At 37.2% G+C, this 23,926-nt stretch overlaps 1 protein-coding gene across 2 annotated transcripts in view; it reads left to right on the forward strand.

The window, feature by feature from the left end:
- Window positions 1–634: 634 nt before the first annotated feature.
- USP22 (ubiquitin specific peptidase 22) overlaps window positions 635–23,926 on the forward strand; it is a 70,987-nt gene continuing 47,695 nt past the window's right edge. The window contains exons 1-4 of one of the 2 annotated variants that reach the window (XM_026858937.1): window positions 635–788; window positions 14,324–14,437; window positions 15,010–15,054; window positions 19,916–20,017. In XM_026858937.1, the coding sequence (XP_026714738.1) occupies window positions 677–788; window positions 14,324–14,437; window positions 15,010–15,054; window positions 19,916–20,017 (373 nt within the window). In that variant the 5' untranslated portion in view covers window positions 635–676. The remainder of the gene's footprint in view (window positions 789–14,323; window positions 14,438–15,009; window positions 15,055–19,915; window positions 20,018–23,926) is intronic. The other variant, XM_026858938.1, reaches the window with a different exon arrangement.

The following is a 23,926-nucleotide window of genomic DNA, read 5'->3' on the forward strand; positions in this document are numbered from 1 at the left end:
TGTGATTCTGAAGAAGTGAGCAAGAACAGATGGATCAAGACCTCGCTGCCCTGGTAATCGACATCTGTGCTGCTGTAATGTTAAGTCTGTGCTGTGCTAGCTGTAATGCCCAGAGTTTTTGCACCAGCGATGAATGTTTGTGTGGCTCACGGTGAGCTGGATGGAGGTGCTGATGCAGGTTAATCTCGGGGCGGGGAGTGGCAGGTTCGTCACACACGTCTTTCTCCTGGTTTACACTGGCTGTGCAGGTCATTCTGCTGGTACATGGTTGGTATGGGAACAGAAATGCCCAGGTGGAGTGAAGGAATGGTAGGATGGATTGTGTATTTTAACAGCAGTGTCTGCTTACCCCTGCTGGATGTGTACATTAAGCTACAGGCCGAGAGCTGTAAATGGGTTGACTATCGTCTGCTCTTAATGAGACCTGCTCCCTGTCAAGACTTGGAAACATATTGGATGAATGGAAGAGTTTTCTCTGATAATATGCCTAATTGATGGTTTTGTTACATGGGGGCAGAACTGTTTCCCCTGTTCATCTACAGTGTTCAGAAGGCACCAAGTAAAAGGGAAAGCTAGTAGTTAGATCTACGTTGTTTAGCTGGAATTCGAGATTTGTTTCTGTCATTCATATTCTGTGTCTGTTTCTCTATTTTAGGCAAAGTCGTGCATTTGTCATATGTGTGGTGCCCACCTGAACAGACTCCACTCTTGCCTCTACTGTGTCTTCTTTGGCTGTTTTACAAAGAAACATATTCACGAGCACGCAAAGACAAAGCGACACAATTTAGGTAAGCTGTCATCCTGATATACTCACTGGTGCTTTTAACTCACTGTATTGTCCCTGTCGATTCCAGGCCAGTAAGGTGATGATAGTTTTTTGGTAGCTACCTCATTAGAAAGGGAGATCAGTTTTGTTTGTGTTTTGGGTTAGTTTAGTGGCATTATTTTAAACTTGGTGCTTAAGCTTCCACTTCATCACAGATAAGTTTTTGTTCATAACTTAAAATGTGAATTATTACTGTTTAGTATCTCAGTATTTATGAATTAATGTAATATTTATGAAAAATAATTAAAATGTATGTAGACAGTGGAAAATGCTGGGTTTAGTGCCTTGAACCAGAGCAGTTGAAAAGCCTTGAACTAGGAAGTCAACATTCACTTTTTTGTTCTTACAAAGGGAAAACACATCATTTCCATCAGAAAGACTAATCAAGTAACAAATCAGAATTATTTAAACATTTAAAGTTTTGTGGTTTTTTTTTTCCCTCTGTCTTGGCTTCTTGTTTCCAGTGGGGTCAATAACATAAGAAATAAGAAAACAGTTTAACTGATATGGATTACCTGTCCCTCAGCTGCCTTAAAAACGTTTGGTAAAATGCCAACAAGTTCTTTTATCCAACTTTGGTGCTACATAAATATTCAAAATCAAAACCATTCAGTTCTGGTTTAAATTACTTATTGCTTACAGTTTAGAACACTTTAGAGTTATAATGCAAAATCCTGATTGGTTTATATTAAAATTCTGGTTGAGTCAAAATGGATATATAAAATTTTGCTTGGTGTACAACACATTTAATTTTTCTTCAAATGAAAATACATTATTGGTGGAGTGATATAAGAAACAAGGAAAAAGGCATTATTTCATGGAATAAATTTTCTCTTGACCAGTGGCAGCCACCATTCTCATTTAATTTATCCTAAGTGCTTATGGAACAAACTCTTTATTTTCCATGAAAACAAAGATGTTCCAGAAGGCCAACAGTGCTATGTACTCCTGTGCTTAAGAAACTGGTGTGTAAGTTTTACTATTTATGGAAAAGACTATTTAAAGCAAATCGTTACCATTTCTTCCTCCATATGTGTCAAGAAATAAAAAATGTAGGTTCCATAGTGGTATAGCTTAAGTCTGTAAATGCCTTGAAAAGTAGAATACTGGAAAATAGTACTGAATATCCATAATGCTTTATAAATTGCTAGCCTTTGAGTGTGACATGATCATAATTATTGATGTCAAGATGGGCAGCAATGTTCAGTTTAAACTGAAGCACAGATAGCTGTACTTTAAATGATAAGTTCATGAGAAAAAAAAAGAATTGTACTAGTATGAGGAGACATCTGAAATTGGAATCCCGTGTCCAGTTCTGGGCTACCCAGTAAGGTGCTACTGGAGAGAGTCTAGCAAAGGGCCATAAAGACGATGGAGGTACTGGAACACCTCATGTGGGGAAAGGCTGAGCACACTGTGACTGTTCGTCTTGCTGGAAAGGTGGCTCAGGGGGGATCTCACCAGCGTGCATAAATATCTGAAAGAATGGTTAAAAAAGGTGGAGCTAGGCGCTCTTCAGTGGTGTCCAGTGATTGTGCAATAGGCAGTGAGCATAAAATGAAACACATAAACACAGGAGGTTCTCGGAGAGAGTGATTTTTACTGTGAGGGTGATGGAGGACTGGAACAGGCTGCTCCGAGAGGTGTGGAGTGTCTATCCTTGGAGGTATTTAAAAGCTGTCTGGACATGTTCCTGGGCAACCTTCTCCAGGTGGCCCTGCTTGAGCAGGAGGGTTGGACAAGGTGATCTCCAGAGGCCTCTACCAACCTCAACCGTTCTCTGAAAATGGAAAAAACCCAAACCAACGCTGTATGACTATTTATTGTTTTTTACAGGGTGTATTCTTAAAGAGGTTTTGAAGTCAGTTCATTAGGTGAAATTATTTGGGAATCTTTACCAATGCAGAAGTACAAATTACTCTAGGTAAACTCTATCTAAGGATTTCTGGTAAAGCATATATATGTATAAAAACCCCTTTTGTGCCAATGTAAGTTTATGGCCAGGTTTAAGGCTTAAAAAAATACAGTGCTAAATTGAGACTGTAGACAATATTTGCCTATTTATCTGTGGTACTGTGTAAACACTGCAGTATTTTTACCACTAAGCTTACCATATTTATGGACAGCCTTTTAAAAGAGCATTAATAATTGCACATGTTGTGAGATACTGTTTATCTACATATTTGGGAAGCCTAAATTCTTCAAGTTATTTTTTGTACAAGGTAGAATTTGCTCATGTCTGCTGTAGTGAAATATCTTGTTTCCTTAAAGGAAAACCAAAACTGGACAGAGGAGGGAGGTTCTTTCAAGATGCTTAAAGACTGTTGTAGTTATTGCCATGGTAGCAGACAATTAAGAACATGTCAGATAAGGTACTGCCCAAAAGGAATAGCTTTTAGATAAAAAGCTCAGGAGTTAAATATACAAGCTGAAGTACAGAATACGGTATTGTATCATCCCCAAAAGGATTCTTTTACAGCTAAATATAATGTACTCAGTGCACATATATACGTAACGCGAAGATTGTACAACTGACTGCTTGATTTCTAGTTTTGGAGATTCCTTTTCTCTTTTTTTTGTAAATGTATGTTTTGGTGTTTTATTTCCAGCTGCATGTGAAATGAGCTGTAAAAATATTTTTGTAGTTTTGCTAGTGCTTTTGGTTGCTTTTACTGTTGCAATTTTCGTTGGGGAAATAACATCTGATAGGCAAAAACAAGTTAAGTGCTTTGAAATTTCAAAACGACCAGGAATTATTTTAAAACACTTGGTGACTTTTTGCTGAGCCAACATCAGTCTCCATGGAGACTAGCAGGAACTGCACACTTAATCACAGTTGTAAGAAATAGCATAGATTTCAGCTGTAACAGCTGTCTGAGCACTGGAAGCGATGGTTTTGCAGCTCACTGCTGTATGTTTCAGAATGCTTCAGGATCATAGTCCAGAGTGTTCTTTAAATACATCCCTTGTTATCTCTGCTTCCCTGAGCAATATAAATTAGACATGCGCCCTCTGACCTTAGTGATACCTGTGCTGCTGCATCTGCTTGCCTTATTCAGTGTATATTAGTGATACTGTACTTATTTTAATATATTCCTTGAGTTGTAGATGTGGGTGATGGGTAGGGGCAGTAAGATCCAGCTGTATGAGCTTTTTTTTTAATCTCTGCATTGCACAGTCTCTGTTAGTTGGTTGCCATGATAGCCTGACATTTCCTCTGAGTAGGAAACTGTTAATGCAATGTAAAATTTTTAGACAGGTGTGAAAACCTTTAGAAAGAGGTAGATAAGACTGACCTTTCCAGGACTTTAAAGACTTGGGACTATTCAAACTAGCCTTTTGCTGTTCTGTTTCAGTGCTGTTTTTCTTACTTGTGTAGGCATCCCTCACTACCCCCCACCACCCACCCCCCTCCAAATATGTGAAAATGGTATCAGTTCTAAACACCTGTGGGTATGTCCTAGCACTGCTCAGAGGTGATCTGTGTCAAAATATGTAGAATCCGAAGGAGTTGTCAGGAGCAGATAAGGCAAGGCTGTCTGTCCAGACCCTCCTTGAGAATTGGAAGATACTTAAAGTCACTGCAGTAGACATCTGATTATACATGCTACAGATCCAAAATCCAGCAGCCTAAACTAAGTGATATCTTGGTCTGTGGGTGTTGTTACTTAAGGAAATAGTTTCTGCTGTTACAATTTTAATAATGCACAATAGAATTCTTAATTTTTTCTTTTTCCTCTCCTCCCAATTTCATAAAGCATGTTTTGCTTCTCTGAAGTGGTTGTACTGGCTGAAGCTGTGTCATAAATAGCCAGCCTTCTACCTGGTAATGGTCAACAGAGATAGCTTGGAGAGTGGGCAGCAGTGCAGTTATTAAGCATGCTTTCCTTTGTTTTACTCTCCCTTTTTCTACTACTCAGCTCTTCAAAAACTTTCTGAATGGGAGACTGCTTCTAGGTGCTTGTGTTCCAGTAGCCTGTGCAGTGTTAAAGCCTCATTCACTTTTGGCACCCACAGCATGCAAAAACAGCAAGTTCCATGTTTTTTCTGAGCTATATGAAAAATCATGTTTTTTTCTGGTTTGCTTTATAATGGATCTTGTAACTTTGCTCTGTATTTCTTTTGTGAGGAATTAAGAAATGGTGAGTAAAAAGTCCTTATTGATCTCTTCTGGGATTCTTGATCTCTTTGATATTGTCAGATGTTTGTTTTTCCCAACCTGTAGGATCCTGAACTATTTTTAACTTGTCCTACTGAAACTGTTGTATGATCTTTTTTTTTTTTTTTTTTTTTTCTAATGTGTCCATCTGTGGTGACAACTCTTTGGATTAATACAGTTTACTATGCTAATGACTTGTATTCTTAGTTAATACTTCCATAACTTCTATTTTGTGTTTCTTAGTATGTTGTTTAGCAGTAAGCTGATGTTACATTCAATGACTCCAAAACATCTGTCTTGGGTGGTAATTGTTACTTGTTTTGTTACCTTGTTGGTAGTGATTAGAACTTCACTCTTTATGGTATTGTGTCTTTGCTAACTATCTTGAAATCCTCTGGAGCTTTTGCAAACTACAGATTTGGTTATCCTAAATGAATATGCCATCAGCACACTTTGTCATCTTCCCCTATGATCTTTCCCAATGGGATTCAAGCACCTGGGGAATCTGCTGGTGGATTCTGTCCTTGTAAAAACTCATGGTCACTTCCTTATCTCTTCTACAGTTGGTCAGTGAAGGAAAATACATAGTAATTTACTCCCAGAGTAGCAAGGACAGGAAGATAACTGTGAACAGTAGCTGTAAAAGAGAGCTTGGTGCTGTAGAAAGAGTTAATGTCAAAACTGGAGCAGTGATTCTTTTACCAGTTTCCTGGTTGGGACTAAGGAATCCCAGGCAGCCACCAAATTAAGTTTTACTATTCTCTCTAAGTGAGTCTCTGTTTCTATTACATAATGAGTCCAAGTTTTTCAGGGGGGATATCATATGAGAAAACAAAACTGATGATTTTGAGCGTGGAATATTTATGTGACCTTGCTTGGTAGTTTACCCCACATACTTTGAATATATATCTATTTTTATTTGTTTCTCAAATATATGCATATATGTATATACACACACACACACACACACACACACACACACACGCGATTAGCTGCAAGAAAAATCACTGGTATGAGGCTTAGGAAATTCTGTATCCTGGTTCAGCTAGGATGGGGTTAAGTTTCCCCAGCAGAGAAGGGGGGAAGGCATCTCCAGGCGGGTTATTCATACCATGCTGATGTCAGGTCCGGACGCTGGAGCACGGGAACTTCTTCCTTTGTAGCTTTGGTCGCGGGAAGCACCGGACTGTCCGTAACCATTGCGGTATTTCTCTGTATATCTTTTGTCTTGTTCACTGTTATTGCTGTTTATTGTTGTCATCATTGCTACTGTTGTTGTTCAGATTGTTTATCACACTGTTGTATTAAATGTCTTCTTATTTTAACCCGGGGTTTGTGCCTCACTGCCAGCCCCACCAGCTGAGGGTGGGGGAGGGGCAACGGCAATGTGCTCTCCGGTCCTGGCAGGGCCTAAACCAGCACAGTCTGTTACAGATAACCATTCTGAGTTAGATTAGTTCAATTATGGTAGCAAAGCTCAGTGCAGACCTATTTAAACTCCTTGGTAAGGAGCCAACTCATGCATTTCCATGCTATGCTTCTGTCTGTTGGAGATGCACTCTTAACACATCAATAGTATCTGAAATAGCATGTAATGCAGTATTTGGTTGAAGTCTTGGTCTGCTCTGAGGCCCTGTTCTGGAGTTAAAGAATAGAGGTGGTTGAAATACAGGACTCAGGTTCAGCAGTTAAAGACTGAACAAGAAACAAACATCTGAAAGATTGAAGTGCTATTCAATTTCTAAGGAGACTGACAAACAGTTAATTTCAGAATTGGTTCTCTTGGAGCACATTTGTTAATTACTAGATCACAAACTGTTAGTTGAGGAACTATGTTTTCTAATTATATGCTGATATAAGGTTCAGTCTAATAACATTTGTGGTGAGAGGAACTGGGTGAGCATAATAATAATGCTCATAGAATAAGTTGAGGAATTTTTGGTAGAATTCAAAAAGGTTCTACCTTCCCTAGGGAAAAAAACCCATAACTTTTTTCATCTGATTCAGAGGAAACAAAACACTAAAGCTGGTTTCTGTACTTGAAGTTTGTCAGAGGAGAGAACCTACTTACTCCTGTTAATGCATACCTGTCTGAAATTTAGTAGCAGAACACTTACATAAGGGAATGACAGTAAAAATTGTTTAATCTTCATTTGAGATGGAAGGTATTGACTGCAGTGTTAATTGTGCTTGATGGCAGTAGAGTTGAGTTCTGCTGTAAACAGTGAAGTCTTTCATTATACTCTGTATGGAAGGGGCAATTAAAGCAGTTCCCAGCACAGTGTACTGCAGTGCTAGAGTAGCAGTTTGGGTTTCCTTTTGCATCTAGACTCAGAAAGGGCTAGAAAAGGTCATCTGGGCATTTTATCAGCCTCTTGATTGGACTTCTAATGTTTTCCTTGGTGATGGTGTGGAGAAAAGGCTGTTAAGGAGATGAAGGCACATGGAAAGCAGCATACAGTGTTTTATAGCTATGTCAGAGATGGATCGTGTCAAACTAGTATGTCTTTTTGATAATATATCTGATATTCTTAGAAAAAGGAAATACACTGGACCTAATTTGTCTAGATCAAGTGAAGACTTTGACATTTTACCTCCTTGGAAATTATTACTTTAGGTAGAAGTGACAGGGATTAATATAAGAATTGTGGTGTATATGGAGCGGGATGAAGGGAGACTGATGATGAAAGCAGAGAAATTGAAAGCAGAATAGAAGGCATGGACTTTGCTAGCAGAACCAGTCCTGGTTTACTGCTCTTTTCTAGTAATTGAAGAGAAGGCATTATATCTATGTGTGAAATTCACGATGGTTGCAAAGTTCAGGGGTATTGCTTATACCGAGGAAGGCTAGCTAGTCCTGTGTTAAGAATTAAATAACTTCATTTACTACAGTTATAAAAGTGATATGAAATTTGATAGTAGAAAGTACAAACTCTTTGTACTTCAACATAATAACATCCTTGTGATGTCAACCTGATGATGACTGATAGGAAGTGGAAGAGGAGGAGGAAAGTATTTTGGTTTTACAGGTCAGTTGTAGGGTATGGCTTTGAACCTCCAATATTCCTCATAGCCATTAAAAATATCTGCTGTTCAAGGATGTGTTGTGCAAAGTACTGCAGGCAAATTCTCATTTGCTTATACGATGCACATTCCAGTGTGGCATTCCTATAGGTTGGCTCAAACTTTGAGCCAGATTGAACTCATAAGAAGGCAGCAGGTATTTGTTCATCACAATTGTCATCTTCTAGGAGCTGCTCTCATAAGTGCAGGTAGTTATGAGCAAGCCATCACTTAAAAGCTCCTCTTCATATCAGAAATTACTCCTGAAGAGTTCCCTGTACACCCGAAATAGTCTTGGCCCTCAGAAAGCCAACCTCCTGAATATTTACCTGCATATTGCCAGCTCTGCATGCATCTGCTTGTCTCAGACTCAACCACTAACTTCTAGGCAGTTCTGGATCTTACTGCTGCTGTTATTGAAAATAGTGTTTTGAGATAAGTCTCTGTTGCTGATCAAATGACAATATGCAGATGAGCATAAGCAGTTTGCATCATACCATATGAAGCAGCACAAAACTTGGTGGCTGTGGTTTGGGGATTCTTCCCCCAAATTTCTGAAAAAAAACCCCATGATTAAGTAGGTAGTGTTTAACAGTTCTTCTCCTTTAAACCTGAATAATATTTTGTGGGATCAAGAAAAGGTACTGTAGGCAGGAAGATTTCATTCTTTTCAGTTTTCAAAGGTTTGCTGCAAACATGGGAACTGTTGAAGGTTGTAGGGTCAGAGAAGGACAGGGAGAAGACTGACAAAAGGCAAAATACAGTTTATAATAGGAAGTGCAGCACAATATAAGCATAGGCATGCTGCAGACTCCTCTGTAGTCTTACTGGGTGTATGCACACATATTTAAGTTGTGTGTGTATGATACTTGTATTTCTTTCTGAATGAGGTCAAGGAGCTGGAGTTAATATTCTGCTCATAATAAACTAACATAAAATGTTTTGACAGATCATGGTTTGTCTAAATTAACAGTTAAAAACATTTCAGGTATCTAGAGTCCATAGGGATGCTATGACATTTTTTTCGTCTTACCTTTCCTGGCTTGAATTCACATGCTGATGTAGGATGATACTCTAAACCATCACAGAGGCAAGTGTATAGCATAGAGGCTGGCCATTTGGCTCCTAGTTTTAATAAAGTGGTTTGCAGGATAGTATGAGGTACTTGCTGTGTTTGAATTGCAGGCAAATCAGTCCCTTCAAACATTACAATTCTGGATCAGTATGGGATCAGCAAGCATCTTGGAGACTTTAGAGCACAACCTACAAAACCAGGTAGTGCTCTGGCTGCTGGTTTAAAACCAGTAGTAGTACTTAAAACCATTCTATTCTTTATCTCAGGTATTAGGAGAAGAAAATACCCTTTCTTTTAAATATTGAATGTGAGGGAAGGATAATGCATAACTGTAGCTATCATTTTTAATGTGTAGTAAAGGACTTGGTATCTGATGCTGCATATTTGACAACCAAAGAAGTTTGGGTTTGTTGTTTGTTCCCCCCCCTCCTCCTTGAAAGTAACTACCTGTAATTCTCAGTGGTTTCAATGGAAGCTAGGTTGGATCACCATTTAGCAGGACTAGTCTTTTTTTTTTTTTTTTCTTTCGATCTGTGGCTAGGAGACTTGATAAGGCTGTGATCACCTTGATAGAGACTGAGAGGGTAAGAGAAAAGAGTGAATAGCCGTTAATGTGCCTGCTCAGTAGTTTCTGGCAAAAACTAAGTTGATTGATGCATCAGTAAGTCTGGTAGTATGTTTGGCCTCCTTGTTAGGGAGTGGGTGTTTTTTTATATTCTAGGTTTTTGGGAGGAGTTTGGGGTTTGTTTTTTTTTCTTTCTTATTGAGGTTAGTACGATTTTCTTACTCTTATCGGTAAACCTTTATCTTAGTAGTTTAGGAATTCTGACCTGTGATGCAGGTTCCAGGAAAACAGGAGGAAGGCAATTAGATACTTGTTTTGTGCTAATATATCAGATACAAGAGCAAGTGGAGAGCTGGCTGAAGCTCAGCAAATCACTTCTTGTGAACTTGAGACTATTATCTAAAACTGGTTTAATGATTAACAATTAAGGTGAGAAATTAGGGAGTATAAATTAGTTTAGGATGTTGACTTAGAATACTGTCTAAAAGAATTACCAATTTAGTCTCTGTTAAGAGAAGTTGAACAAAATGTAGGTGACTTGCATAGGATATGAATGTGTGTTATTTCAGGTTGCTATCATGCCATGATTGAGTCACAGAAATTGACAGTGGAATTAATTTCAGTAAAGGTAAAAATTAATCTGAATTCTGAGTTGCTGTTTGTTTTGTTCTACCTGAATGCAGTCAGTGTTCCAAGGATGATGATACCAAAACATGATTCACAAATATGCCATATCTGATGGAAGGCTGTCATATATTATGGTGAAGTATCCCTTTTTCAACTGAGCAATGTTAGTTCTGTTCACCTGGGTCTTTTGAAAGCCAAACCTACAGGTTTCTTAACTGGATGAGACGTGCGCGCACACACATGCACGCTTTGGATGTGGCACGCTTCCCTGCTTTTTTACATATTGTTATGTTCCCATCATCTCTGGTCTCTTAACATTTTCACAAGGACGTCAGTGGATATATTTGGCAAAGTAAAGCACTCGGGCTTAAACAAAACACTTAACTTGGCTCCCAGATGGAGAGTTTGAAGACCTTTTGCTGCTTACATTTAAACTTTCACCCCTGAGCTGTTGTGTTTTGAAACTTACTGTCACTTGCACCAGTAGATAAAAGCTGCTCTGATTCCTGCATGATCATCTGTGATGCCTCATTGTTTCTCCAGGCTGATACCTTATTTTTCATTTAAAAATAAGGTATTTTTTTACTTTCTTGTGTTACAGCTGCATAGAATTTTGTATATGAAGGGGTATGAGAAGATCTGACTTTGAAATAAGGGTAGTCTATTGTCAGCATAGAAGGTATAAAAGCAAAAAAAAATGTTACATTCAAAGAGGCCTTTTCATTCTTAAATTACTTTGCCTGTGATCCACAAGTAGGTATTTTGAATTACTAAAACAGGAAACTAGATTAATCAAATTTAATAAAATGACATTGTGATTCTTATACATTTCTTCTGGTTCTTCCTGATGAAAGAAAAAAGTATTCTACTGAATATATGCTTTATTTTTTCAGTGTAATCAATTCTCTGTGTATATTAAGATAAAACTGAAGTAAAGGACACTGATTTTGCTCCCTCTGGAGAGGCGTATTAGTAATGTTAGGAAAAGCAGATACTGGAAGGTAGGAGTAGCAGCCATTCTGGAGGAGCCTCCTAAAGAACTTGTTCATTGTGAAGATTGTGGGGCATCATGGTAGAGTCGGTAGTGGATTAATTTGAAACATCTAGGCATTGTTTCTAGGTTAGTAGTTCTGAAACGTTTTATGAATAAGGCCTTTTTCTGTTAGTTTTGTGATCTCAAATATTAATGCAAATGATGAAATTCATTACATGTGCATTCTCATATTTTACTGTTGTGTTTTTTAATTAATTTTGTGGTCATGTGTGTAATTTCTGGGGTAGAGCTTTGCAGCAATTAGTTTAAAAAAAAGTTTCAGCCTTTTGGTAACAATGAGGTGAAATTTGTGTTTGAAATCCTTTGAGGGAGGAAGTTTTGTATGGACTTTGTCCCTTTGATGTGCTGTAGGTTCAGTCAATGCTAATGAATTTCTTATTTTAGAAGAACTTCTGTCAGTAAGACAGTCCCATCAGTGGTCCCTTGGTTGGGGACCCTCTGCCCAGTGCCTGCCAGGCCCTGCAGACCAGCTCTGCAAGCACAGTGGCTCACCAGAGTACTTGGTAGTGGATATTTTGCACTTTGCCCTAAAGAAAACATTCTTTTTCATCTCAAGATGATGAGAATAAGAAAGCTAAAGTGTATTTCAGGGGCAAAATTCAAATGATACTAATTTGAAACAATTAGTTTACAAGCTGTACTAGTGGACTCTTTTTTCCCTGGGATCCTGAAACTGAGCAGCCGTGTTTTGGCTTTCACGAGAAACTCCTGCCCTTCCTTTGTGCTGTAACCAGGCCTTTATGGCCGCCTTGTCACTGGTGCTTGAGGTAATTTGTCCAAAACCTGTTGCAGTCTTTTTAATGGCATTGAAAGTGTTGGCATATATACAACTGCATTGTTCACATAAGTGTGCTGGAGAGAGGACATTTTCTCAAGAGTCCTTAATCAGCCGCTGGACAATTATGGCTTTTACTCCACCAGTGTTTCTGTTAAACTTTCTGATTCTTTACACCAGAAATTCATTCTGCTCTAAATAAGTAGTTTGTGTAAGGTGGTCTCTTGTTGGTTTTGATCTTGACATCTATACTTCATCACTCATGCATGTAAATACAGAAAACTGAGAAAAGTAAAGAATCCTCTGACCACAACAGATGCCTACTCATTCCAATGGGAGATTGGAAGTATTGGCACTCAGAGTCCTATTTATTTAATATTCTGCCAGCTGTGTTCTACTATTTGGAGGGGAGGGGGGCTGTTTATCAGATATTTTTAAAAATACATGGAAAACAATATTTGATTTTGTCTTTTGAAACCAATACCTTGGATTTTCAACAATTCTTTGTTGAAAACTGTGCGTAACTGGTAGTTAAATAGATAATGGAGTAAATATGGCGTAACTCTACTACTCTGTAGCTTGTGATTCCTCCTCACCAATTACATAGTGTTTTATAACTGATCTCCACAACAACTAAGATTCTTATCCCCTTCTGTGATATTCTGCTAAAGGAGTTTATTAAGTTCTTCAGACACCTGGGTGAAAATTCTGGTGTTGGGACATTACACAAGGTAATGCAAGAGTCCTTACCCTCTTCCACAAACCGATTGTGGCCCAAGTAGTCAAATTAGAAGTGTGAAGCCTGTAAGCAAGATGACAGCCAATAGGCATTATGTGAACTTGCCTAAAGTAATTATTCTCTTTATTACATCATAGGAGAAGTGACAAACTTTGACATAATCATTGTAAAAAGTGATTTTGAAAGAGGAGGAAAAAAGGGCACATAGGACTAAAAGAGAAGGGTAGAGACTGTGAAGGATGGATGAGCCATTGTTAGAAAGAAGCCTTGCCAAGTTTACCAACCTTACTGAGAAACCTTACCACGAGCAGTGGCCACTACCAGGGGAGCAAAAAGACTTTACCTTTGATTGCCTGCTGAGACTGACAGCAGAATTCCTGCTGCGTGGCGTATGGTTTGGCTTGCTTATGACTTCAGAGTAATCCAGTGCTGTTTCTTGCTGACCACCTAATGTGGTAATGGTTTCCATTGTTTAAAACAAGTTCCCACTGTACTGAGACTATTTTAATGATATTACTTATCTGGAAATAAAAATAATATAGAAGTAAAATAAAAGAAGGATGCACTCTTGGGGGAGACTGGTAATGTGTTTTTCAGCTGTCTGCTAGATGCAGATTGTATTTTAGTAGCTGGCTAAGAATTTGTTAGTGCCCACTGAAACTTTTTTTACTTCCTTTTGTGGCTTTTTTCTATATTTATGTACTGAAAATCAGCTGTGATTAGTTTGCACTTAACTTCTTCCTCGGTATATGTTGAAGCAAAATGTCATTTCCAGTTAGTTGATTTATTTAATTTCTTGGCTTTGTTTTGTTTAGGGTTGTGTAAGAAAAATACTTTTAACATTGCTCAGTGTTTATATGTCCATTCTAAAAGGGCGTGTGGAATGAAAGAAATTGAGACGCATGTCACCTGTGGAATAAGCTACTCCAGAGAACCATTCCCCTGGACAAGTATCTTTTGAGTTTTCAGTGCTGTCTTCTGTTTGAGCCTTCACTTGGATTTTAAATAGGTGCTTTCTGATTATTTTAATGGCTTAAAATAAGTGTTACTGAAGTCTTAGAAAAAGGCAATTCAAACTTAAATGCCAAATCTTACAGTACTTGTTTTGCATGTATTCTAGTCAGTCACTGTAATTATGCCTTTTGGTTACTTATGTCTTTGAAAGGTATATTGTGAATTACAAATAACTTCAAGGCAGCTAATGCTTTGTTGTCTTGCAGTTTTCTTGCTGTGCCGGAAGCAACTGAATAACTCATATTGTACTGGAAAAAATTCTGTTTTTTTTCTCCCCCCCCCCAGATTCTAAGGTACAGAATTTACTTTTTATGGACTGCTGAGAAGAAAAAGTGCCTGACTTGGAAGCCTGCTATAAAATGTCTTCTAGTTTATGAACTCACATCTTTTTTTTTCCTCCTCCCCAACTTCCCTTCTGTTTTGCAGCCATAGACCTTTTGTATGGGGGTATATACTGCTTTATGTGTCAAGATTACATATACGACAAAGACATGGAACAAATTGCCAAAGAAGAACAACGAAAAGCTTGGAAATTACAAGGTTTGGTTTTCCTGCCTGAATTTCTTGTTTCTGTTTTTAATCATACCTGTCCCTACCATTTGTCAATGGCAAAAAACAGTAAGGGGAAGAAAGAGGTCTTTAGAGATAGTAGTGCAGGCCATGGGAGAGAGAGAGATGTCTAGCTATTACTTTCAAGGAGTTAGACTGTTAGTTTTAACATGTGCGCCACACCTAATTGTAGCAAAAATATTTTATTTTTAATTGCAAAAAAAATATAAAAATATCTAACATTAATCCTGCAAAACTTGCATAATATCAGTCAGATTTGTATTAGGTAGAAAATGTAACAGTCTGCTCCTTTAGGCTAATTTAGGTGATAAAGGCAATAAATCTGTTCCCCTCACATGAAATGCCACCTTTGTGTGTGATTTTTTTTTTTTTTTTTTTTTTTTTTTTTTTTTTTTTTTTTTTTTAATAGAACGTGCCAGCTTGCTTACACACCTGTGCTTTCATGGTACACACACAGTATCTATGTAGAAATATTTACACACAAATATATGTACACACATTTGTTTTATTCAGTTTGCTTTCCCTAATTTTTTCTTTTTTAGCCTTCACCCCAACAGTGGTTTCTCACTACCAGTGTACAATGACAGGTAAGAGGCGTGGGCTGGCGACGCACTTCACTAACAAGCGTCCCTTTGCTGATTATCCTGCCATTTTAGACATGAATCACAGTTAAGAATGCCAGTTTTATTGTGCAAATTGTTTTCCTCTTGTTTGGATATGTTCCAATGATTGAATAATTACAGCAGACTTGATTTCATATGCCCTTTCCTTGATAGAACTACTTCAAAACAAACCTTTTCTCTTTTTTTTCTCTTTTTTTTTTTTTTTTTTGGAAAGGAAGTAGCATTTATCTTTAACTGATTAGTTTTTAAGCATCTGTTTCAAAAGTTTGCCATCTTCCATTTCCAGTGGCCTCTAGGGGGTATGTTTTCTTAAAGTGGGAAATTCTGTATTTGACGACAGACAACTTCTGTCTAGTAATGTGTCTTACTGAATCCATGGCATCCTGTTTCAATGTGACAGCCTTAGTCAGGGCTGATATGACTTCAAACCATTCTTAACCTCATTCCCAGTTTTAAAAATAGCAGCTAACATTGTATTAACTAGAGCTTTTTTGATGGCGTTTCAAAAGTATGGCTGCTTTTACTTAGTTCCTACTGCAAATCCCATTCTATATTTCTGCTTACTCCCCATTTTATGGGAGTTGAGTCAGAGGAAAAGGAGGATAGTGAGATTGCCAGTGAACCCCAGAACAAGAAAATATAGTTTAGAATGCTTTAGCACAAAGCACTGGTTTCCAAAGCAAGAGAAAATGGAAACTTTCATTTAGGCTTATGCACGTTTTCTGAAAACTCCTTCAAACCCTTATAAACCCTGTTGTTTTGGGCACCAAATTAACTACAACAGCATAACACTTCTTCATGCTGCTATAGAAGAGGAAGGCCCCCCAGTTCCTTATTTTTGAATATGTAAATTCAGAGACCAATTTCTTAAATGTAGTCCTTAGCAAATGATATATTTGTGCTTTCTGGACTGAGATGCAGCCAGCTTGTTCTCCAGTGGACATCAGGCCTCTTTAGCCTATATTCTAGGGTAATTGCCACTACAAGATTGTTCATCTTGTTATCTTGGACCACAAAGTTTTGTGTGGTGAAGGGAAGAATCACCGAGAGAAACTGCTAGGCAGAAAACTTTCTCTGTACTGGTTAACTGACTAATGAATGGCACATTAAATTCATAAATATATACATATACATGCATATTTATATGAATATGCACATTGCAACTTCTGTCCACAGAGAACAAATCTGTAATGAGCAATGAAGATATAAAATGAAGGAATAGACAATAATAGACTTTAAATTACTGCACTACACAGTACAGAAATTTTTCATTAAGTCGTGGCATAGGAGCTTGTGTTCTATGGCTTTGCACTGTGAAACCACATGTGTTTCCCTGATTGTTTATCTGAGTGAGAAAGGGAGATATGGGGGAGAAATAATGGAGAGTTATGTCTCCTTTTTCCCTTTTCTCCATTGCTTCAATCCATCCCCTCCTTTCCATGGAGACTCATGTGAACGATTATAAAGCGGGAGGGAACCCTTCTTCCTCCATAATGAAGGTCAAAATGAGTACAAACCCCAAACTCAGTGTCTTGGTTCTTTATTTCCATCACAGATTTAGTTTACCTCAGATAGTGTTGCCAACTTAAAGAACTTAACAATCCAGTCTGCAAAAACTGAGATTGGCATACAAATTGGAAGTGTCAGTGTTGTATATTTTCAAACTTCTATCCACAGTGCTTGAAGGGTATTAGTATAGGCTTCAGTAGATGCTCACATAACAACATGATGCCTGGAGAAAAAACTTTAAGAAAAACCCCAAATATCACGAGATTCATTTCATACTCTTGTAATATTGATTGCTCTATTCTTGTAACTCTTAGTGTGATGAGTTCCCGCGTCCAGCTGTAGTTCAGGGTTGTATGATATAACTCTGAACAAGTTGCAACTCCACTTTTTTTTTTTTTCCTCTGGTATTGAATATTCTTAAATAATGAGGGAGGTGAGAATACATGGAGCCCTTCATTCCAGTTTATGTTTGGCTTTTTGGGAGGGGGAAAAAAGGGGGATCTGGTAAAGTATAGCAAAGTCAACAATCTGTGTTAATGATTACTTGCAAAATTGTGACATTTTTAAACCAGAGCCTTCATCGCCTTTTCCTTCACTCATCCATATATGCCTGATAAATTCTCTGAAAAATGAAAATTTGTGTATTTGACCTAATAAAACTAATTCTTCGATGGAGATTTCACATGCTGACTTGAATCTCTGGCTATTTTATAGCATCATTTTTTAAATGATGAATTTTCACTCCTATAACGCTACTTTCCTTTAGCTGTAAATGATCTCCTGTGCATGTTTTGCAAATCTTTTGTTTAAGGTAGTTTATATTGGAGTTTTTGGCATGTTTGTCGGTGTTATTAAACCTTTTATTAAACCTTTTTCCCTCTTTGTTGTTTTTTTTAAACTCTTTTAACAATGAACCATTCCTAATAAATGGTTCTTTCTCTTTTTTCCCAAATTTTCAAGAGTAATAAAACCTCAGTATTCTTGTTAAATTATATAGCTGAAACAGAACACTTTTTAATTTCTGTTTCTGACTTAACTTGTGCTCTTTCTAGTGAAAGGCTTCTGTAAGAAAGTATTCTGTCTGTTTTGCTGTGTTCGTTGTGGCATTAACTGTACGTGGTTTTCTGTCTGGTTTAATTTCTTTTTAATGGAACAATATTTGATTCACCCAGAATTGCGCAAAGTAATCCAGTCTGTCATGTTTAATTTGACGTCAAGAGTTGCTCTTGTGAAATGCTTTGGTCCCCATCCTCTATAAGCATTTAAGCTATATAATTATATATAGAGATATATATATAAATATATATGAATAGTCCCACTGACATTATGTGGAACTATTGCATGCCTAAGTTGAGCGCACATGTGTTTCCAGGTGTGAAGTTTGTTATATTTGATTTAAACCAGGATTTAAACCTATCCAAGGGTTGTGTTCGTTTTTTTTTATTATGAAACTTCATCCTATTGTCAGATTATACTAACTATGTTTGGCCATGTCTAAAACTACAGTGAATCCAAATGCAGGAGTTCAAGTTTACAGCTGGCCAGTGCAATAGCTGGTGCTAATACCATGCTGAAAATTCTTTCGAGTTTTTTTACAAACCAATTCATACAAATTTCTAAGGGAGTATTACAAATACAAAAAGAGTTGCTGAAGACATGTAATATAAAACTTGTTGCAAGCCAATGTTCTGTCATATGTGAACTGTCCATATGTGCGTCTCTAAAGTTGCTTCATCCGTTTGCCTATGCGTACTGTATAGTGTATTCAAAGCATTGCAGCTGTTTTATCTCATCAATCTGTTACACAGTAATTAGTTTCCTTTTCTGTTTTCCTGGGTGTGTAGCTTGATGCTGAACCTTGGATAAAGGAAAGGGACTATTATGATTCTGGTATTCTTTCTTATGCTTCTTGCATAATCTATTGTTGAATCAAAGTGAGAGATGGGTGCATCCATGTAAATAAGAATTTTCTAGTCCTCAATCTGAAAATGAGACCTTTTATTACTAGAACCTGGAGGGTCAGTTGTAACTATGAATTGAACATTTTTGGGTGGGTAGCTTCTGACAAGCATAGCTATTTCTGAAAATGAAGATCAAAGAGCTATTAAAATTTAATGTATATTATGCAGAATGTGTAAGCCTCTAGCTATATTTTCTACTCTCCTTTTCATATGTATGATTTATAATTTATTTTCTGTACCACAGCACTGTTTCTGCTTCTCGCATTCTGTGAAAAATAACTCTTAATTGACTTTAATCCTCAGTTTTAGAATAGATTGCTTGTCATCTTATTATTCTTTATTTTTAATGCCAAGATGCTTTTGTGACTCACTGTAACGGACCTTGCATAGTAATATCTCTCTGCTACATAGAATGCTGCAGCATTACGTAGCTGGTCAGCACGAGTCGTCACTGTTGTATTTCTCTTGTATCAGGTTTACACTGAACACAAATCTGTGCTTACTTCAGATCTATTCTCTGTACTACTTACCTGACTCATTCCTACTGTACTTTCCTTTGAACCAAAGAAATTATTGGAATTACAGTGTTGATGTTTAAAGAGAATAATGATAGATTTTAGCTGCAGCTCATGAGAAAGGGTAGTTATGTATTTGGAGAGTTTTGGTGGATTTGTGGGGGGAGGGTTATGTTTAAACCTACTACTAATTTTATTTGTAGACAATGTTAGATATGTCAGTAAAATGAGTCGAGTATTAGAACTTGATAATATCCAGTCCTACGTCAGTGGTTCTAAGGAGAGGTCATATTCTGTAATGGTATATCCTAAGGCATATAGTAACTGTTTAGTATATTGAATTACTAATTCTGCTGCTTGTCTGTAAAGATTAAGTCTGTATCTGTCCATTAAGTTGGGTCAGTTTTGATTTATTCAATAACTTGCAAAGTTCAGTGATGAGATTCTCTGTTATCCCATATCTTCGCCTAAAATCACGTGGTGGTTCTGTCATTGACCTCTGAGCACAAAGAAATGCATTTTTGCGTGATAGTGGATTTATTCGTGTGCTAGAATTTCTTTTTGACTGAAAGAAGGATTATAATGCAACAATGGAAAATTTATTTGGGCTAGGTATTCTTTATAAGTAAAGAAGTACTTTTTTTCTTTTAGCTATTTGTTGGAAGATTGATATCTTTCTGAACATTATTTGTTGGAGAGGTGTAAAAAGAAATCAGTATCTTGTAGTTGTACATAGATTGAATCTAACTTAATGGACAGCATGTTAAAAGTTCTTACTTGAACAGAGATTTTAATCCTTTTACTAAACAACTTCCTGAAACTTTCTTTTCGTCTGCTTAGGCATTGGAGAGAAGTATTCAACATGGGAGCCAACCAAACGAGAGTTAGAATTGCTACGACACAACCCCAAACGGAGAAAAATAACTACGAACTGCACCATAGGTAAGTTCTAGAAACTCTTTCTGAAGCCAGTTCTCAGCCACTTGTATGTTCAAATTTCTGTGTTGGTTTTCCATAAATGTTTTTACCCTGAGACAATTCTAGTGGATTTCCTTAACCATTAGGATAACAAAATAAGTTTATTTTACACTTTCTTTCTCACTGTAGGATATCTGCTCTGTCATGTCAGGTACTGATGATGTTTCATCTATTCAACAGCTACAAAACATAACTTTTTTTGACAATCTGCATTTAAAGACTTTAATAGAAATCAGTGATGGTTATCTCAATTCAGTCTTCATCAGATATTCCATGCAGGTTTATGAAGGGAAAGCCTGTAGTTGGGATGTATCCTTAACTATTGCAGTCTATTCGCAAATCTGGTTTTAGCAGACTGAATGAGCACAGTGATGTCTTTCTGCTTTATTTTCTAAACTCTAAATGGGATCTCTTCAATTTCATATTGACACTGAAAAAATGTATTTGTTCTCCAGTGTATGTCAAATAGCAGTTTTGAAATGCACATCAAATGTTTAATGTTTAGAGTACAGTAGTCTGGAGCAAAAAACTCTTTGAAATGTGGGCATATCTACTTACAGCTGGAGAGTATTTGGGTAAGGGTGATGGAAATGAACAGCATTTTCCATTTTTTTTCTGTTGTCTTTAGGTTGGGGGAGTAGGGGGTTAAAACCAGCTTCCGGACAAGCTCTAATGAAGATTATTGGGCGTTTTTCTATACTGTTAAATATACAGTAACATTTTAATGGTGAAGATACAAGGTTGGAGAGTGGAAGAAGGAAACTGTCCAAAAAGTTTTTTCCTATTTTTTAGGCTACTTACTATTTTATGAGTGCGTCACACTTTCAGCACATTTGTTTTTGTCAAAATACACTGAACGTAATTGTTAAAACTTTCTAATGTCATGTTTCTAATACAGTAAGTCATATTTGGTCCAAAATATGTGTATATTTATATTGAAAAATGGACTGAGAAGCATAGAGTAAGTTGTAGTAAGTTGAAAATGTCTATAGAATGGTAATTCCAAAGGAAGGACCTATGCATTTGCAATAATGGAACAGGAAAGACAGTTGGAAAACATCTGGACTTTGGAAACTTCAAGCAGCCTAGGAAAAAAATAACCAGGCAAAGATTGCTTGCATCATGCACACTGGAATTGTGTTTTATGAAACTCCAATATGTTTTGTAAAGACTCTTACAAATTACTTAAGATAATAGAACTTCACAGGGAAAAAAAAGTTTGTTAGAATTTTGAAGGTGAATGTGACCTTTCTGAGGAACTGAAGCACGTTTCTGTGTTTCTTTTTCCAATTTGAAGGAATGCCATGCCTGCTCTTAAAGGATTTTAAATTTTTCAGTCTGTTTAAAAAGGACATGTCTGGTTGCATGAAATCTCATACAACACTGCATGGGTGGGGGAGTGCTCATGGAACACAGGGGATAAGGAAAATGACTGATCTCTTTACTTCTGCAGGCATGCTTTTAATAATTTCTCCTACTGAGCCCTGGAGCTGTCTATGTGCTGAGATTTAGAAAGAGAAAAAAAAAATCAAAGCACCCAGGAGACATAATGCAGTTTTGGGCTACAGTTAAAAGCAAAAGACTAGCTTTCTTTCACAAAAATACATCAGGGGTTTAGCTGAAGGAAGAAAAGACCTGCCATTGTCCTTGAGCCTTTTCTCTCCATCTAACCTGCTGCTAAATATATATCTGCTTCAGAGTCTCTTTCCCTTCACTTTCCTCACGTTGACTTGTCTGTTTGCAGTTTCAGATCAGTGAAGAGCCTATATGCAGACTGAAATGCTGCAATTATCTGAACATTCCCATTTCTCTTTTTTTCTAATACTCAATTCTTTTGACATCAACTTTTTATCAATCCCATAGCAGATATTAGTGAATCCAGTTTATCTTCTGAGGTAGGTAAATGGCTCAGAGAATAGGCATAATGTCCAGTTTTTATTGGTTCTGAAAATGAAGATGGTGTTGATAGCCATCTACAATAAGCATTGCACATCTGTTGATCAGTTCTGTTTACAAAAGAGTCTGTTAAAGCATAACCAGCTGCCATTTATGTATAAAATGCTCTCTGCAAAGCTGTTTTAAGAGGAAGGCCAGGGATATTTGCTGCTTTCTGTCTTCCCTCCAGAGATACAGTGATGTCAGTTGGGAGACAGCATGTTTAAAAGCTCTGCAATGACCTTCTGAAAGGGTTATGTGCCAATGCCTGTTTCAGTGTTTGTGTAAGACAAGTGCATTAGTATTTATAATTAAAAGTAGGTGGGACAATACTCTGCAACCTTGACAGGCGTGGCCTTGAAAGGATACTTCACTTATATGTGAAGGGCTCGCGTATGATTTTGAGTGCTAATAATAAAGTACATTAAACTTGATTTTATTCATATCTAGAACACACTTAAGTGGTAAAATATGTTTTGTAGTTTTCTGTTACATCTGTATTATTTGCATGATGCTCATTTAGGTGAATGTTCTACTCTGACAGATCTTTTTTTGTATATAAAGGGATTTTTTTTTTTTTCCAGATTTGTAGCAATCTCATGATGCTTCTCAAACAGCTGGATGTATCTGGTACTTTTTGAGCTGCTTGAACTTTTATACAGCTGCAGGGTCCTTTCTTTCATTGGCACCATAAATTAAATCTGAAGAATACTCAGTCATGAAATGAATGTGTTATAATGGAGGATTGAACTGGTAGTTCATTAGAGGAAGTACTGTGCAAAACTCCTAGCTTTTCATTTAGTGAAATAAAATTATGTTTTCACTTACATGACAATTTGAAACCCATTGAAGGAGGAACTTCTTGTTCATATTCTCAGGAAAAAAAAATCCCCAAAACTCAATAAAAAACAACAAACCCCATGGATTTTGCTTGGTTCTCTTTCAAAACTGTGTGTGTTTCCATCTCATAGATATTTTTCCAGCTAGTAGGAAGATATAATAGGTAACTTTGTTTGAATCATTATTTAGTCATTGAGCAAATTGCTTTTAAATGAAAACTCAGATCAGGCACTGCTACAGGCTATAGAAACTGTGCTGATTCCTGCCTGTCGGGATATACACTAAGGGCTCGTCCCAGCATTGCACATAAGTGTCTTCAAAGTGACTCATTTAACCACGTGGAGATGTTGAGCTATCTGCATGCAGGAAGCCATGATGAAAAATCCTCACGTAGTATGACTCTTGTGAGGCATTTCATATTCTGATTTTCTGTCAGACTTGAAAAACTTGGAGTTTCTGTACTTCAGAACATTCAAGAAGAGTGTGTAGTCTACTCAGACCATAAACATACACTTGTTGGTAGCAGTATCAGGTCAAGACATTCTCAGACCTTGTGCCCCAGGTGCTATAGCATGCTGCATTATTCATTGTGCTGTCATGGTTTTCAGCTCAACTAGATCAGGCTGAAGGGATGTCGTGTTCTGGGAAACGTAGAGAGTGAGTGGAGGGTAAAAAAATTCCCAAGTTATTGTACGTTCTCAGCAGCAGTACTGAATCTTGGCTCCGACTATTCAATTCATAGAATATTTCAATTCACGGAAATGCTCATCTTGATTTTGGGTTGAAGCTGGTGTTTCAACCATCCTATAAACACCAAAACTTTTATATGAAAAATTAGATAAGATTTAACAATTATTAAACTGGATTCTAACAGTGTAAAAGGAAAAAATACATTTTTTTCAATCTCTTCTTGCCTGTGAAGAGGCTGCCCCTCAGCAAGTGAGGGTAGTGACCAATCTCTAAGTTCACAAGCAAATGTTTTTATTGCAGGGTTGGACTAGAAACGAAAGTGGTACAGTGTCTTTTGGGAACTGTTTCCAAAGCTTGTCTTGCTCTGCTATCACTAATACCCCCAGCAGATCAGTTCTCCTGAGTACA

Source organism: Athene cunicularia, assembly GCF_003259725.1.
Source record: "Athene cunicularia isolate RWA chromosome 14 unlocalized genomic scaffold, athCun1 chr14_part1, whole genome shotgun sequence".
In the NCBI taxonomy this organism is placed as follows: Eukaryota; Metazoa; Chordata; class Aves; order Strigiformes; family Strigidae; genus Athene; species Athene cunicularia.